At 47.3% G+C, this 18437-nt stretch overlaps 1 protein-coding gene across 1 annotated transcript in view; it reads left to right on the forward strand.

Moving 5' to 3' along the window:
- Positions 1–371: 371 nt before the first annotated feature.
- LOC146782716 (extracellular calcium-sensing receptor-like) overlaps positions 372–18437 on the forward strand; it is a 134390-nt gene continuing 116324 nt past the window's right edge. The window contains exon 1 of the mRNA XM_085637204.1: positions 372–580. Coding sequence (XP_085493330.1) covers positions 372–580 — 209 coding nt within the window. The remainder of the gene's footprint in view (positions 581–18437) is intronic.

An 18437-nucleotide genomic window follows, 5' to 3' on the forward strand; every position in this document is an offset into this window, starting at 1 on the left:
AAAGCAGAGGAGCCTTCGCTGCACAGCTGGAGGACAGGACCCAAGACTGAGTGCTTGGGTCATATGGGGGGTGCTCTTTAAGGAAGGCATTGTCGGAGAACGACAGATATTTAGCATTAGTGAGTTCAATCCCAGGAAATAAAGCTAGATATATAAATGTATTTTAGGCACTTAACATCACAAATTATGTAACTTTGATTTCTGGCAGTAGTCAGTATTAGAGACCGGTTTTACACTCCCAACAATATTTCCCCAAGAGCTGCACAAAGCATCGCCTTTCTTCTAGGGAAGGGGCTCGCCGCACAATGCCTTCTTTCTGATTGCTGCGCCCGGCCTTGTGAAGTGGGATGCCAGCAGGGCTCTCCGCCCAGATGCGAGTCCAGTGCATTCTGCTGACATGCCAGATCCTGTTTTCGGCCAATCAGAGGGCAGGCACGTCTTGCCAGTTTCCCAGGCCAGAGCACAGCGGGGTTGTCTTTCCTGGAGATGTCCTCATCGGAGCTGTCATTCCGGTCCTCACTCAGCGGGTGTTCCCCGAGCTGTCCTTCACGGCACCACCTTCCGGAGTCACCTGCCAGGAGTAAGTCATGCTGTATTTTTATTTTATTTTATTGTGCTCCAAAGTTTTAAACTCTCTTCTTTCAGTTGAGGTTGAATGTAGAAATGTCGTCCTACCAATTATTACATCAACAATATTAACTACTACCATATCATCAAGGTAAAATGTATAGATTATAGATGAGTTAAATCATACTATTTTTAACTCCACATCTCCATAGCCCGGCAGTAAAGTGTAGGCGATATTGTCGGTGAATATCCTAGGTCGATATTTCGAGTGATTCTACTCACCGTTTGTTAAAGTTGATGGAACTTCCAATTGACCATTAATAAATAAATGCATTTCAGCCCCCCCAAAGGGGTGGTTTATGGGTTTTTTTGGGCCACAGTTTAAACCGCAATGGAAAACATTCCAGCAGTTTCCAGTTTCACGCTGAACTGGTTGTTGATGCCTAAGGGCGACCATTAAACTCACTTGGGGGCATATTATCAAGACGCGGCGTTAAAATTATCGCCGGATCGCTAAAGCGGCGATAGTGGCCTTGATAATATGCCGCAGAGAATTCCCATAGAAGCCCATGTTGACACCAGAGCATGGGCTTCTATGGGAAATCTCAAGGGCATATTATCAAGCCCACTATGGCCTCTTTAGTGTCAGTTTTCTACCGCTAATCCGGCGATAATTTCAACGCCGTGTCTTGATAATATGCCCCTTGGTACTTTTTATCCGGAAGAAATTGCCTCCTTCCTCTTCCCACATCTTTGCGACGTCCTAACGCCATGTTACAACAGCATTCATTACAAAGACATTTTTTCTGGCCACTTGGAGCTTTCAAAGAGTTCCTATTACTCCATGTGTTAGATTTCTTCCGTGTTTTCACTGATGTCGTTTAAAAAGATTATTTAATTCCTTGTAGGAATCTCTCAACAACCTGCTTGGTGACATTTTTCTGCGAAAGGGGCACTTTAAGTGTACCACTTTGACCGTCAAGTGAAAACAGTGCGTGGAATACGTGTGTCCTTTTGAAAAAAAAAAAATAGTGGGTGATGAATTTCTCAGCCAGGGAGAGATCCATTTTGTAATAGAAACTTGTATATGTATTTTCAGAATGTTTCAAACATGGAAAGTCCGTCAGTGCACGGGTTTCCATGTGGATTACAGTCCGCACACCTGCCACAGAACAATCGGAGTGACTCCGAATATTCCGACGTCCTACCTGTGTGAATCGCCCGTCCCTGGGACGGGGATAAGAAGCCTGGGCTGTAAACAATCTGATCTCTGATTCTGAGCATCCCAAGGACTCAACACGTGGGATGAAAACGTCTCATTTCGGGTTAGAACGACTTACTCCGCACAGGGAGATGTGGACTCAGAGGCAGATGTATGAAGATCTGGTTGCAAAAAATATGTGGCAATTGGCAACCAGTATTTTTGTGAAAAGTAAAGAATTTTAAGAACCGACCTCTGCATTACTATGTCGGTTATTGAAAATTCGGACTAGGAGTGGGTCATAATCTGACCTACCTCATTATTACTAATGAGGTAGGTCGCAAACTGTAATTGCTATTGAGGGGATGCGAATAGGTTAACACCCCTCCTTGGGAGTTATAACCTTTCAATCAAAACCCTTGATACATAGTGTACCCAGTTGGTTTCTTGAAGGGACGTTACTTCCAAGTAGTGATTCGGTATGCATTCAAAATCCTCTTGTAGGAGCTGGTAAACTTTTAATGACTCTTAAAATGAAATTTGTGCACAGGGATACAATATTTTACATTTGCAAACTTCGCAATTGAAGAGTTTGCGACCACCACAAAGGCTAGTGCACCTCAGACGTAGTCTGGTGTGTACCAACCATAGCAATATCTGCCATATGTGGGTGTGTGTAAGGTTCAGAGTCCACAGCAGCAATACTTACAAATGTATGCGTGTCTGTAGATTTTCAGAGAACAATTGGTTTCCTTTTGACTCTCAGTCAATCCCAGAAGGTACCAAACGAGTTGAAATGACATATTTTGCTTCTGCAGCCACTGAAACTGGTTCCATCGCTGATCGTGAACCCGCCATTCACATTAAGGAGAGGTAGCCATGGGTTGCAGTAGTGGCCCTTGGCTTACACACAGGAAGCTGTGCCACTGTCCCAGGGCACAACGCTCACAAAGGTGGCCACAGAAAAAGGAAGGAACCAGGGCCCAAGAGCACGGGTTATTTTCTGTCGTTTTCACTCAGTGCCCTTCTCCTGGCCCCTGACTGACTAACATCATTCCTAAAGCGGCCACCACTCACCAGGGTCTGTTGGCGCTAGGCATCAGCCAAGGAGCCATTGATGAGCTAATGAGGGCTCACCACTGTCACAGCACTGGGGTGAAAGGTTACCCGGTCCCACTGTGCTACCCGTCACATTTTGGTGAATCGATATCCCTGCCGCCCAACATCCCTACAAATGTGTTTTGTGCATTAAAGTTGACATTACCTGGTATGTATATTCTGCCTCCTTCGCACTATATGTCTCACTGGGGGTGGCTAAGTGCAGTTCCCTGCTAGCTTGGGATCTCAACGAAGCCTGGGATGTATATAATTTTGTAAGATTTGGAGTTTGAGTTTGCATCATTCCCTAAAAATAATATGGCAATAAATAGGACAGTTGGAACAACGCAGCGTATTTGTGGCAGAAAATCACCACAAAAAGATAAACAAAAGGTGCTGGCTCACTGACTGGACTAAGGACTTTGTCTCACTGTTCAGAATTGAACAATTCTGCTCTGCGTGTTTCGCGAGCACACACTGTATTGCGGATGGCAGATTCAAGAAGAGGTTTTAACAGTGGACAGAACAACGAGAAAAAATATCGTGATACAAAGATATCATGTCAAGAATATCGTGACATCAAAAATATTGTCGACGGGAATATTGGATGTAAAAGTATTGTTTTTAGTTATGTTGCTGAAGTTTATAAAGCATGTGTACACGGATAGGTTTCATGGCACTCTGGGGGGGATCAAGGAGGCGAGATACAGATAGGCAGAGTGCTTCTCTAAATAGCCGAGTTTCTAATGATTCCCTGAAGTCCGAGTATGGAGATGCAGATTTTATCTCAAGGGAGATCGGGTTCCAGAGTTTGGGGACGATGACCGAAAGCCTGGCACCAGCCAGCCTTTTCTGCTTGAAACTGGGAACGGATATGTTCTTGTGAGCAGAGCGTAGTGAATACTTAGGGGTGCACGTCTGGATTTGGGAGGTGATGGAAGTGAGCCATTTGTTGTGGAGCCTTTTCAAAATGATGGTGCCCACTTTGAAGGTTGTTCTTTGTTCTACAGGGAGTCAGAGGAGGTCTTTCTACAAGGGGGTGATATGGCATCATTTGGGTTTTTTCTAAAATAGATGGGCTGCCTAGTTCTGTACAATTTGGAGCCTTTTGATGCGGCATTTGGGCAAGTCAACATATAGGAAGTTGGCATAATATATCCTTGAAAGGACGAGGGCAATGACAGCTTGGACAAGGGAATCAGAGGTGAGGAATTTAGCAATTTTCTTGATTTTGCAGAGCATTAGAAAATATGAAGAGATTACTGAGTGGATTTGTGGCTTCATGGATAATTTAGCATCAATGGCCACCACAAGACTTTTTACTGCTTTTTTATAGATAGGGGAGCTCTCAGCTTGAGTGGCCAGAATGATTTGGTCTAGTATTCGAGCTTATTTTTGGTGATAATAACTTCTGTTTTTCCAGTGTGTAATTTCAAGTGGTTGCTGTTCATTCAGTCTTAGATGAACAGCATTGTGGCTTAAAAGTGCTCTTTGGATTCAGAGGAATTATCTCATTTGAAGGATAATTGCATGTCATCTGCATAGTTTTAAATTGTACAGTTCATCTTTTCGAGCATGTGGACTAGGGAGGTGAATGTATTTGCTAAAGAGATGGGGGATAGAGAATATCCCTGAGAGTCTCCGCCGTCTAAATCGACTTGGGATGAGGTAAACTGAGTCAGGAGAACAGACTGGGAGCGGTCTCTTAAGAAGGAGATGATCCAATTGACCGCCGGGCCTCTCAGCCCAGTGGCCTCTCCATGGTCTGCCGCTGCAGAAAGAATCAGACACACCAGTGCCTGGATGGATGCATTGTCATCTTCCGCTTGCATGCTATCCATCATCTGCTATGTTAACCCCTTCGCTGCTAGGCCTTTTCCCCTCCTGTGCTAAGCCTTTTTTGGGCTATTTCGGGTAGTGCGCGCTTAGGCCCCTGTAACTTTTTCACCACATTAGGTATCCACGCCAAATTTGCGTCCTTTTCTTCCAACATCATGGGGATTCTAAAGGTACCCAGGGTTTGTGGATTCTCCTAGAGGGTTCCCAGAAATTAGTCAAAATACAGCAAAATTTTGTTTTTTTTGTGAAAAATGGGGAAAAGTGGCTGCAAATGAAAGCGTCTGGGGTTTTCTCTGCAAATGATATCAAAAAAGGGTTTGTGGGGCTGAAATCACAATTTCTCCAGCTTTTAGGGAATGACAGATTTTTGTCAGAAATCCAACATTTTTTACACAGTTTTGACATTTTTCTGGGACATACCCTATTTTTGCTATTTTTTGTGCTTTGAACCTCCTTCCAGATAATGGTAAAAATGGGTAGAAAAGCAATAATGGATCCTGGAAAGCTATACATTTTTAAAAAGTAGACAAAATTCTGAATTCAGCAAGGGGTCATTTGTGTAGATCCATCAAGGTTTCTTTATAGAAACTAACAGGTAAATATAGGAAAAATTAAAATTTGTTGAAAAAAGCAGCCGTTTGAGTCAACGTTTTCACCTGTAACGTCTTCGAATTATGACATCTCTTTGAAAGCAATGTACCATTACATCCGGTGGACCTTCCTGGTTGTGGGGATATATAGGACTTGTAGGTTCACCAAGAGCCCAACGAACCCAGAGTAAAAAACTGAGCAGCATTTTGTAATGTTTTTTTTTTTTGTTCCGGGTATATAGCAATTATTGTGGGAAAATGTATACATGGAAAAATCGGTATGAAAGACACCTATGTATTTCTGAAATGGGAACAAATTACAGAGTTTAGAAACAGTGCATATTTGCACATTTTCGAAATTGGGAATGCTCATACTTGCATGACAATTATTGGTCATTTTTCAAAATGACTTTTTTTTTACACAATGTCTTTCATTTGGAAGGGAGAAATGCATCAAAAATCAATAGGTAATAACAGTTGCTTTACAAATCTGAACTACCCTAAGTCTCCCGATAAAAATGGTACCTCACTTGTGTGGGTAGGCATAGTGCCCACGACAGGAAGTGGCTCAAAACCTAAGGTGAACGCACCACATTTTCACACTGAAAATTTACACTTTTTTTGCGAAGAGTCTAGCTGTAGTTTTTGAACCCTAGCCCTGCCGGAACCTAGGGAAACCTAGCAAACCTATACATTTTTTAAAACTAGACACCCAGGGGAATCCAAGATGGGGTGACTTGACTGCCTCCCACCATGGTCTGTTACCCAGAATACCTTGCAAACGTAAAAAAATGACAACAAAAACACATTTTCCCCACATTTTTGGGATGGAAAGTTCTGGAATCTGCGTCAATCCACAAATTTCCACCCACCCCGCGTTCCCCAAAGTCCTACGAGAAAAATGGTACCTCACTTGTGCGGGTCGGACTAGTGCCCGCGACAGGAAACGGTGCAAAACGCAACGTGGTCACACCTCAATTTTGCAGTGAAAAATTACCCCTTTTTGGCAAAGTGACTAGCTGTGGTTTTTGAACCCTAGCCCTGCCGGCACCTAGGGAAACCTAGCAAACCTATACATTGTTGAAAACTAGACACCCAGGGGAATCCAGGATGGGGTGACTTGACTGCCTCCCACCATGGTCTGTTACCCAGAATCCCTTGCAAACGTTAAAAAATGACAAAAAAACCACATTTTCCCCACATTTCTGGGATGGAAAGTTCTGGAATCTGCGTGGATCCACAAATTTCCACCCACCCCGCGTTCCCCAAAGTCCTACGAGAAAAATGGTACCTCACTTGTGCAGGTCGGCCTAGTGCCCGCGACAGGAAACGGCACAAAACGCAACGTGGTCACACCTCAATTTTGCAGTGAAAAATGACCCTTTTTTGGCAAAGTGACTAGCTGTAGTTTTTGAACCCTAGCCCTGCCGGCACCTAGGGAAACCTAGCAAACCTATACATTTTTGAAAACTAGACACCCAGGGGAATCCAGGATGGGCCCTTGCCTGCCGCGGGTACTTGGGCCTCAAACACAAGTGAGGCACCATTTTTACCGGGAGACCTGGGGGAACGCTGGGTGGTGGTAAATTTGTGTGAGCCCGGTGATGCCACAACTTTCCCACCCCAAAATGTGTGAAAAAAAGTGATTTTTTCAGCTAAAATTGAGGTTTGCAGGGGATTCTGGGTAAGGAAACGTTAGGGGATCCACGCAAGCCATACCTCCCTGGAAGCCGCCGGGTGTCTAGTTTTCAGAAATGCGTGGGTTTGGTAGGTTTCCCTAGATGGCCGCCGAGCACCGGGTCAAAAACCAAAGTGACCCCCCTTGCAAAACCAGGTGGTTTTGCGATAGGCCATTTTGATGTCGCCTCACTACGTTTTGGGCCCTTGCCTGCCGCGGGTACTTGGGCCTCCCACACAAGTGAGGCACCATTTTTACCGGGAGACCTGGGGGAACGCTGGGTGGTGGTAAATTTGTGTGAGCCCGGTGATGCCACAACTTTCCCACCCCAAAATGAGTGAAAAAAGTGATTTTTTCAGCTAAAATTTAGGTTTGCAGGGGATTCTGGGTAAGGAAACGTTAGGGGATCCATGCAAGCCATACCTCCCTGGAAGCCGCCGGGTATCTAGTTTTCATAAATGCATGGGTTTGGTAGGTTTCCCTAGATGGCCGCCGAGCACCGGGTCAAAAACCAAAGTGACCCCCCTTGCAAAACCAGGTGGTTTTGCGATAGGCCATTTTGATGTCGCCTCACTACGTTTTGGGCCCTTGCCTGCCGCGGGTACCTGGGCCTCCCACACAAGTGAGGCACCATTTTTACCGGGAGACCTGGGGGAACGCTGGGTGGTGGTAAATTTGTGTGAGCCCGGTGATGCCACAACTTTCCCACCCCAAAATGTGTGAAAAAAGTGATGTTTTCAGCTAAAATCGAGGTTTGCAGGGGATTCTGGGTAAGGAAACGTTGGGGGATCCACGCAAGCCATACCTCCCTGGAAGCCGCCGGGTGTCTAGTTTTCAGAAATGTGTGGGTTTGGTAGGTTTCCCTAGATGGCGGCCGAGCACAGGGTCAAAAACCAAAGTGACCCCCCTTGCAAAACCAGGTGGTTTTGCGATAGGCCATTTTGATGTCGCCTCACTACGTTTTGGGCCCTTGCCTGCCGCGGGTACATGGGCCTCCCACACAAGTGAGGCACCATTTTTACCGGGAGACCTGGGGGAACGCTGGGTGGTGGTAAATTTGTGTGAGACCGGTGATGCCACAACTTTCCCACCCCAAAATGTGTGAAAAAAGTGATTTTTTCAGCTAAAATTGAGGTTTGCAGGGGATTCTGGGTAAGGAAACGTTGGGGGATCCACGCAAGCCATACCTCCCTGGTAGCCGCCAGGTGTCTAGTTTTCAGAAATGCATGGGTTTTGTACGTTTCCCTAGATGGCCGCTGAGCACCGGGTCAAAAACCAAAGTGACCCCCCTTGCAAAACCAGGTGGTTTTGCGATAGGCCATTTTGATGTCGCCTCACTACGTTTTGGGCCCTTGCCTGCCGCGGGTACTTGGGCCTCCCACACAAGTGAGGCACCATTTTTACTGGGAGACCTGGGGGAACGCGTGGTGGTGGTAAATTTGTGTGAGCCTGGTGATGCCACAACTTTCCCACCCCAAAATGTGTGAAAAAAGTGATTTTTTCAGCTAAAATTGAGGTTTGCAGGGGATTCTGGGTAAGGAAACGTTGGGGGATCCACGCAAGCCATACCTCCCTGGAAGCCGCCGGGTGTCTAGTTTTCAGAAATGCATGGGTTTGGTAGGTTTCCCTTGATGGCCGCCGAGCACCGGGTCAAAAACCAAAGTGAACCCCCTTGCAAAACCAGGTGGTTTTGCGATAGGCCATTTTGATGTCGCCTCACTACGTTTTGGGCCCTTGCCTGCCGCGGGTACTTGGGCCTCCCACACAAGTGAGGCACCATTTTTACCGGGAGACCCGGGGGAACGCGTGGTGGTGGTAAATTTGTGTGAGCCCGGTGATGCCACAACTTTCTCACGCCAAAATGTGTGAAAAAAGTGATTTTTTCAGCTAAAATTGAGGTTTGCAGGGGATTCTGGGTAAGGAAACGTTGGTGGATCCACGCAAGCTATACCTCCCTGGAAGCCGACGGGTGTCTAGTTTTCAGAAATGCATGGGTTTGGTAGGTTTCCCTAGATGGACGCCGAGCACCGGGTCAAAAACCAAAGTAACCCCCCCTTGCAAAACCAGGTGGTTTTGCGATAGGCCATTTTGATGTCACCTCACTACGTTTTGGGCCCTTGCCTGCCGCGGGTACTTGGGCCTCCCACACAAGTGAGGCACCATTTTTACCGGGAGACCTGGGGGAACGCTGGGTGGTGGTAAATGTGTGTGAGCCCAGTGATGCCACAACTTTCCCACTCCAAAATGTGTGAAAAAAGTGATTTTTTCAGCTAAAATTGAGGTTTGCAGGAGATTCTGGGTAAGGAAACGTTGGGGGATCCACGCAAGCCATACCTCCCTGGAAGACGCCGGGTGTCTCGTTTTCAGAAATGCATGGGTTTGGTAGGTTTCCCTAGATGGCCGCCGAGCACCGGGTCAAAAACCAAAGTGACCCCCCTTGCAAAACCAGATTAACTATTGTTGCTACAGTGTGAGAATTTTGGAGTAAAATTGCAAAGAAAATGTGGCAGACATTTTGAGGTTTGCAGGACATTGGGGATAAAAAAAAAAAATTGAATTCACAAGAGAGACATCACCATGAACTCCCATGGGTTTTAGACAATATCTACTGTTGGTGGGTTATTCTTACATGGAAAGTGTACCTTGGCAGAGAAACTAAAGACAAAGATTGCTGCACAACCATTTATTCCTCAAACACACACACATACTGGTTGGATTTGGCACGAGGGCGAGTCATGGTTCAGTGTATTAAATTTTATTAACTAGAGATTTCACAAAAATGAAATGCACTGTCAATAATTAAATTCACAAAAAACCAAACCAATGACTCGCAGCTTGTGAGCTGTAAAGCCACGTCAAGGCACCAACCACTTTACAGGCCATTCACAAACCTTTCATACGTGATACAAACAAGACCATTCGCACCACCAGGTACAAAAGCAACACAGTACAAAACTCACCAAAAAGGGACAAGGTACACCCTGCTTCAGAAAGACAAATATTACTGCACAGCCATCTAATCCGCAAGCACACACACATACTGGTTGGATTTGGCACGAGGGTGAGTGGTGGTTCAGTAGATACAATTGTATTACCAAGTGATTTCACTAAACATGAAATGCACTGGTAATAATTGAAAGGGCGAGAAACTGAACCATTGACTCACAGCTCGTGAGCTGTAAAGCCACGACAAGTCACCAACCTCTTTACAGGCCATTCATACACCTTTCATATGTGTGAGACATACAAAACCATTCACACCGCCAGCCGCGGGCCCATCACATAACAAAACTCACACCAGAACACAGCGCCATTCAAGGGCCCATCACTTTCACACACCCACAATCCAGACACAGCAACTACACATGCTGATGGATTGCGTGGAGTGGCACTCAGCTAGCAGTGTCTGAAGTGACCAGCAGAAAGTCACTACTCACACACAGCCAGCCGAGCTCCAGTCCACACACACTGCTAGCAGAGCGCCAGTCCACACACGCCGCTAGCAGAGCGCCAGTCCATGCACACCGCTAGCCAAGCGCCAGTCCAGGCACACCGCCAGCCAAGCGCCAGTCCAGGCACACCGCCAGCCAATCGCCAGTCCAGGCACACCGGCAGCCAATCGCCAATCCACGCACACTGCCAGCCAAGCTCCAGTCCACTGACACCTCTAGCCAAGCACCAGTCCGCACACACCACCAGTCCACGCACACCGCCAGCCAAGTACCAGTTCACGCACACCGCCAGCCAAGCACCATTCCACGCACACTGCCTGCCAAGCTCCAGTCCACGCACACCACCAGCCAAGCTCCAGTCCACGGACACCAACAGCCAAGCACCAGTCCGCACACACCACCAGCCAAGCACCAGTCCGCACACACCACCAGTCCACACACACCACCAGCCAAGTACCAGTTCACGCACACCGCCAGCCAAGCACCATTCCACGCACACCGCCAGCCAAGCACCATTCCACGCACACCGCAAGCCAAGCTCCAGTCCACGCACACCACCAGCCACGCACCAGTCCACGCACACCGCCAGTCCATGCACACCGCCAGTCCACGCTCACCGCCAGCCAAGCACCATTCCACGCACACCACCAACCAAGTGCCAGTCCACACACACCAACAGCCAAGCGCAAGCCTACACACACCGCCATCACATTTAGGATTTTTTTAGAAAAAAATAAAAACACAAACAAATCACAAATAGATACAAATCTTCTAACAGAAAATCAGCAACTAAATACATTGCACTAACACCAACCTTGAAACAGAATCAAATTATCCAAAGAATACAGACCAGGCAGTTCACTTTACCACTCATGAATGCTCCCAATAATTCTTTCGCGTGTGATACGCTCTAAAACAAGCAGGAAGACACAGTGCAGGATGAGAAGGACAGTCGGGGCAGTACATACGACTCTCCTTCCGCGTACCTCTTCGCCAACAGACTCTACATCTCCCACTGGTAAAATCTTTTGAGGGTGTGGGAGGAATGTGATCTGGAAAGTGGCGATCTTTCAGTCTAGCAACATCCTCCACCACTCCAACTCTAGGAACACTTGCCTGTTCCACTACAACAAGGCTGCCTATTACAGACTCCTGAAACTTAGCAAAAGTCATCTTTGACTCAGGGCAAGAATCCTGGAACACAACAAAAGCATTAAACATTGCCAAGTGGAAAAGATGGATAGCCAACTTCTTGTACCAAATGTAAGCCTTACGAAGAGCAGTGTAAGGTTCCAACCTCTGATCTACTCTGTCAACACCACCCATGTGCCTATTATAGTCTAAAATGCACACAGGTTTGCGCGCTTCAGCGACCTGACCCCAAACAGTCACAGGTGCAGTGCTTTCATCATGGATGGTAGTCAGCATGTAGACATCTCTCCTGTCTGAAAACTTCACAGCAAGAAGCTCCTGGCAACGCAACGCACTGCACTGTCCCCGCACAAGCTTTTGACAAACAAGTTCTTTCGGGAAACCTTTACGGTTAGAGCGGATTGTGCCACAAGCAAAAGTGTCCACTTTGGCCAATTCCCTGAACAACCGCACACGAGTGTAGAAGTTATATACATATAAATGGTGGCCTTTGGTGAAAAATCCTCTACCAAGTTCCCAAAGAAGTTTCTCAGTCACTCCAAAAGTGGACGGACAACCAGGGAGGTTAATCCTAGATTCCTTACTGGTGTACACCCTGAAATTAGACACATATCCAGTCCTACTGTCACACAGCATATACAGCTTTATTCCATAGCGTGCCCTCTTACTAGGAATGTATTGCCTAAAAACCAAGCGGCCCTTGAACAACACCAAAGACTCATCCACTGCAATTTCTTTCCCAGGGGCATAAATCTCAGAAAATCGATCCACAAAGTGATCAAGGACAGGCCTAATCTTAAAAAGACGGTCACAATCAGGGTGATCTCGTGGCAACGCTAAACCATTATCAACAAAATGCATCATCCGAAGCAGAAGCAAATACCTGTCACGACTCATGACTGCCGGAAAAATAGACGTTGCCATCAAGGGACTGCTAGACCAATATGAAGACATTGATGGCTTCCTTAGCAAGCCCATCAAAAAAGTTAAACCCAAGAACTTCTTCATCTCTTCAACATTTGTGGGAGTCCACCGGGTAGCTCTAGAGTAGGGCCTAAGTCTGGCACTGTTGTCCCTCAAAAACTGTTCGGCATACAAATTAGTCTGCTCAACAATATCTGCCAAAAACACATCGTCCATAAACAACTGAAAAAAATTTACTGGCAAAAAGTTTTCAGTATTCACTCTAGACCCTTGAACACCAGTAAACTCTGGCAATGCCGGCTGCACCATGCCAGAGGCAACCCAGAGGTCATCACTTTCAAGGGGAAGCCTTGCAGCCCCAGCCTGCAGCCCAGATGCCTCTTGCCGCACTACACCAACGGGAAGCCTTGCAGCCCCAGGCTGCAGCCCAGATGCCTCTTGCCGCACTATCGGCACATCAGTCTCCTCCTCTAACACATGCACTTCATCCGCACTAAGAGTATCTTCATCATCCGATGACCCCATACAGAGAGACAACTCACTGCCAGAATCGTCCCCTGCCTCCTCTCCCTCAGATGCAGAGTCAGTCTCTGAACCATGGTCAGAGGAAGACTCAAACAGCAAACCAACAACCTGCTGAGCAGTAATCCTGCAGACAGCCATTATACTTACTAAGATAGAAGACTGCACAAACAAGTCAACAACAACCAACAATGTGCAAACCAAGTAAGTAAAGAAATGTGTACCTTTATCACAAAGATCAATGTACTCAAAAACTATACAATCCAATTACAAGAGACAGCTGCACTCACCAGAAACCAACTCTGCAGTGACACAGCAAAAACCAACGATATGCAACTAGAAAGAAGAAAAAAAAACAAATTACTCACAAGACAACAAAATACACATCGAGCAACAATGCAAAAAGTTTTTGACACTCAAAAACCTAACATACTGCTATTATTACACCATTTGCAAAAAAAAAAACAGGCAGAGAAATCAAACACATTTACATTGTACAAAAAAAAGTCTCTTACCAAACAAATCAAACAGCAGAACAAAACGGCAAACTGAAAAGAGCAAAAGCCTTCACCTAGAACAAAAAAGTAAAAAAAAAAAACATTACAATTGAAATTCACAAAAAATATAACAATAAACATTATAACATGCTATGTCACTACCCAAATGGTCAATCGGGTTGTGTGCCAGGTGGGGCAGAAAACAGCAGGATAAAAAAGGCTACTCAGTCCCGGGGCGGGTGAGCCAAATACATATTATAAAAAATTGCACCCTGGAAGCGAGGGGTCACTTCTATTTTTATTTAAACTAATTCCCTGGTGTCTAGTGGGCTTTTCTGCCCCCCCTGGGAGCAGAAACGGCGAAAAAATAAAACCGATCTGCCCCCAGAGGGAGCAGAAAAGTCTTCAAATAAATTAGGGGGCCCAGGAAGCGACCCTTGCCCAAGGGGTCGCTTCCTACAATGATAATCAGATCCCTTGTGTCTAGTGGGCTTTTCTGCCCACCCTGGGAGGAGAAACGGCGAAAAAATAAAACCGATCTGCCCCCAGAGGGGGCAGAAAAGTCTTCAAAAAAATTAGGGGGCCTAGGAAGTGACCCTTGCCCAAGGGGTCACTTCCTACAATAATAATTAGATCCCTTGTGTCTAGTGGGCTTTTCTGCCCCCCCTGGGAGCAGAAACGGCGAAAAAATAAAACCGATCTGCCCCCAGAGGGGGCAGAAAAGACTTCCGATAAATTTAGGGGCCCAAGGAAGCGACCCTTCCCCAAGGGGTCGCTTCCTACAATAATAATAATATCCCTGGTGTCTAGTGGGCTTTTCTGCCCCTCCTGGGAGCAGAAACGGTGAAAAAATAAAACCGATCTGCCCCCAGAGGGGGCAGAAAAGTCTTCAAATAAATTTAGGGGCCCAAGGAAGCGACCCTTCCCCAAGGGGTCGCTTCCTACAATAATAATAATATCCCTGGTGTCTAGTGGGCTTTTCTGCCCCCCTTGGGAGCAGAAACGGCGAAAAAATAAACCGATCTGCCCCCAGAGGGGGCAGAAAAGTCTTGAAAGTATTATGGGTCCCCAGAAAGCGACCCTTGCCCAAGGGGTCACTTCCTTTTCATCATCAAAGCATCCCTGGTGCCTAGTGGTGGCATTCCTGCAGCACGATCGCGACGCTGTGCGCGATCGTGCTGCAAGAATGCCCTTTATTGAGACATCAGGAGAGAGGAAATACTCTTTCCTCTCCCCCGATGCCTCAATACTTAGAAAATCCCCCCCCCCCACAGCCCCACCGGAGCACAAAACTAACCTGCTCCTTGCCTGGACGCCTGGAAGCAAAGGGCTTCCAGGCGTCCCAGCGCTTTCTGATGACGCCGGCGCGCGCTGTGCGCGCTGACGTCATGGGGAAGCGTGGGGGGGCTCGGGGGTGGCAGCGGAAACTCCCCCTCTGTGGGGGCACGATCGATGCCCCAGGGGGGGAGCGCCAGCGCTTCCCCCGAGGGCTGGGCTCATGACGGAGCGGTTCCGTCATGAGCACAGCCCAACCGATGCTCATGACGGAACCGCTCCGTCATGAGCATCGAAGGGGTTAATTAGTTGTTAGTTTGTAAACGATGAGGTTATTAGGTATTTTTTTGCTCTGTATTTGGGTGAGTTTATACTTTTGTACTAATTTATGTGTACTTACTTTTTCTTTTTTAAGATAATACCTTCTAAGTTTATTGCAAACCAGCGATTTATTTTTCTTTGACTGCTGGCAATGTGCTCCAAAAATACAATAGAATCTTTCTGTACTGCAATAAAAGGCCTATTCTCCTAATCAGTTATTAAAATAATGTCTTGAATTTATTCAATTGTGCTGCTGCAACAAATGATGGATGGAATGTTGAACGAACCAAACACCCACCCCCAGTCAAGAGATCTGGGCCAAATCCATCAAACCCCCGCCCACGATGCCACCCTAGGCCGGACCCAGCCACAAGCAAACCAGTCCCGAACCCGCTCCCCACAGGAACAGTCCAGCCCGATCCGCCAAGCCAGGTCCCCTGGACTGCAAACGAGCACACTGGGACTGCCTTGGGGTAACACCCCTTATCAGCCAGGCTAGCCTGAACTCTGCGGCCCAAGCGAGCAAGTGAGCAAATGAACGATGGATTTAACCGAGATCTCTTGACTGGGGGCAATGTATGATTTAATCAGCATTCCGTCCATCAGTTGTTTGCGTAGCGCTTTAATCTCTAAGTGGGATAGGTATACCCAGATGTGGGTCCCTCGCCCACTGCGCCTCTAGATTCAAGCAAGCCCGGCCGATTTGAAACCGGTCCCATGCCACCCGTCCCTGGTCCAGAAGGGACTGTATTGACAATACGGGATGGACCTTCCCCACGAGGAGCAGGACCAAGACCGACCCGCACACGGCTGGGCCCAAGCCGGGTTGGCACAGGGAGCAAAAGAAAGATGGATCCAACCCAGACCCCCGACTGTGGGTGAATGCACGCCCCACCTAGCACTCCAATCATTAGCCACTTGTGCAGCACTTGAATTTATCAAAGACATAGAAGAAAGGGTTAGCCCACTGCGATCTCAGCATGGACATTTCTCATCCTAGCCATATTCATTTAAAAAAAAAATCTTTTTATTGATTAACATTTTTGCACATTTTAAGCATACAGTTGAGGCAGTGCTCATGCATCGAGAAAGAAAGAAAAGAAAAGTGAGTGCCAACAGCACATTATGCAGTACCCAACAGCAAAAGGAGAGACAGATGAGTAGCTCACAATGACCGCAAGAGGTTATGGGATAGCACCCATAGGCAGGACAGATCAGTGCTGACGAGTCGCGCCACAGGGTGGCATGCAAATGGTTTGCGATAGTGCAGTTCGAACCAAACTGGGGACATAGGGTACAGCAAAATGAGGACAACATAAGTCAAGGAAGGGAAAGGGGAGTCGCTTGAGACCTGCTGCCGCATCTAGTGTAGTCAGGGGAGCCAGAGCTGTCAGAACCCAGTGGCAATGAAGTTCTGGAACAGGAGAGTCAAGTCAGTCTGAAGGTCAGTGCTATTCAACACCCCTGCCGGTGGGGGACGAACTATGGGTACCAGCTCCAGATAGCGTATTCGAGTCCCCTGTGTTAGTGACAAATTCTTGGAGCTTGGAAACCATTGTGTCCCACTGAGGCGCTAGGGGAAATGTACGAATGCCTAGTAGGTCCTCCCTATGTAGCGCCACACCTTCCGCCTTAGCCCAATTAAGCAAGGATCAGTGCCAGGCAAGTGGGTGAGGCAACAGAAGGGATTTCCTTTGCTTGGTGAGCAATTGGTTGGCTGTTATTAGACCCAGGTCGAGAAATCGTGTGATGGATCTATATTTTTTGTTTCTGCTAAAGAGGTGTAATACATGGCTTCCCAACTGGGTGGAATGGCTCGGGAGGTGCAAGTTATCAGTGTTACTGTCACATTGCTCCAGTACTCCTTTAAGACCAAACAGTGCCAGAGCATATGGAGAATGTCGCCATCTAACTGCCGGCAGTGGGGGCAGGCCGCGTCTATGCGGAAGAAGTACCTGTTGATTTGAGCTGGGGTAAGGTAAGTCCGATGCAGTATGAAGAATTGAATTTGTTTGAACTGCTGATTACGCAAAATGTATGTCGGGCTGCCTCGAACTACAGTCCACTCTCTATCTGTGAATGCCCTCCCCAAGGCCCCCTCCTAATGCTGCCAAAGCCAAGGGAGGTCAGCCTCCGTATGCTGCCTGATGAAAGATGCGAACCAGTGAGTCAGGTGTCTCCCTGTCCCCATCACGTGAAGGTATTGCAATGTGTGGTGTATGTGAGTGTAACCCATTTAGATGATAACAAGGCTATAATTGTTCTATGCAGTAAAAACTGCCCAGGGCGCAGGTTCCCTTCCGCTATGAGTTCCCGGTATGGGATGAGGGAGCCATCCTGGAAAAGGTCTCCCATGTCCTGTATTCCCTCCGAGGCCCAGTGTTGTAGCTCAGCCACAGTCGTGTAGGTGTTCCCTCATGGAGTTCCCAACAATGGGATAGCAGGTGCGCATAGGATGGTGGCTCTAGTAAGAAAAGACTCCTATAGAAGCACCTGTATGCTACGTTGAGTGGAAGTGTATTGGGGGGCCTGGATTTGGAGCATGGATGAAAAATTTGTAAAAGGCTACCCTGCGTCAGTGGGGCTGTAAAGAAGCTGTGTCTGGTAAACAATGGGATGATAGCCACCTGGCAACCCATTGCAGCTGGGAAGCTAAGTAGTAATGCTCAAAGTTAGGTACTGCTAGGCCACCCAGTTCGGTAGGCAAGTAATGTTTTCCCATGGACACTCTGTGGCATGATGTTCCCCATATAAAGTCTCGCACAACCTTTTCCCATTGCCTGAAGAAAGGGGGGGAGATGATAAGGGGTAGAGCGGCAAAGAAGTAGAGAAGGACTATCATTTTAATAAGGGCAATCCTCCCAAAGATCGCCAAGGGAAGAGTCTTCCAGAAACCCATCTGTGACCGAATCGCCGTGGTGGCCCGGAGTACGTTCCCATCTAAAAGGTCAATTCTGGTATGGTAAACTCGGCCCCCCAAATAGCGGAAAGGGTCCCTGCACCAGGCTACGGGGGTTCCCCCAAGTACGTATACTTGATCAGGAGTCTCCTTCAAAAATGGGGAAAGTATAGATTTCGCTGCATTGACTCACAATCCCGAAGCATGTGCAAAATGGCTGAGGACTTGGTCAAGTGTAAAGAGGGTGTTATGAAGATCTCAAGCATATATCAGAAGGTCATCTGAGTATAGCAAAATGGTGTGGGTGCCATCACCCAGTGTAATACCCATGTCGACATGGGTGCGAACATGGACCGCCAGTGGCTCCAATGCCAACGCGAACAAAATAGGGGACAACAGGCACCCCTGCCAGGTCCCACGTC

This window comes from Triturus cristatus, chromosome 12 (genome assembly GCF_964204655.1).
Source record: "Triturus cristatus chromosome 12, aTriCri1.1, whole genome shotgun sequence".
Taxonomy (NCBI): Eukaryota; Metazoa; Chordata; class Amphibia; order Caudata; family Salamandridae; genus Triturus; species Triturus cristatus.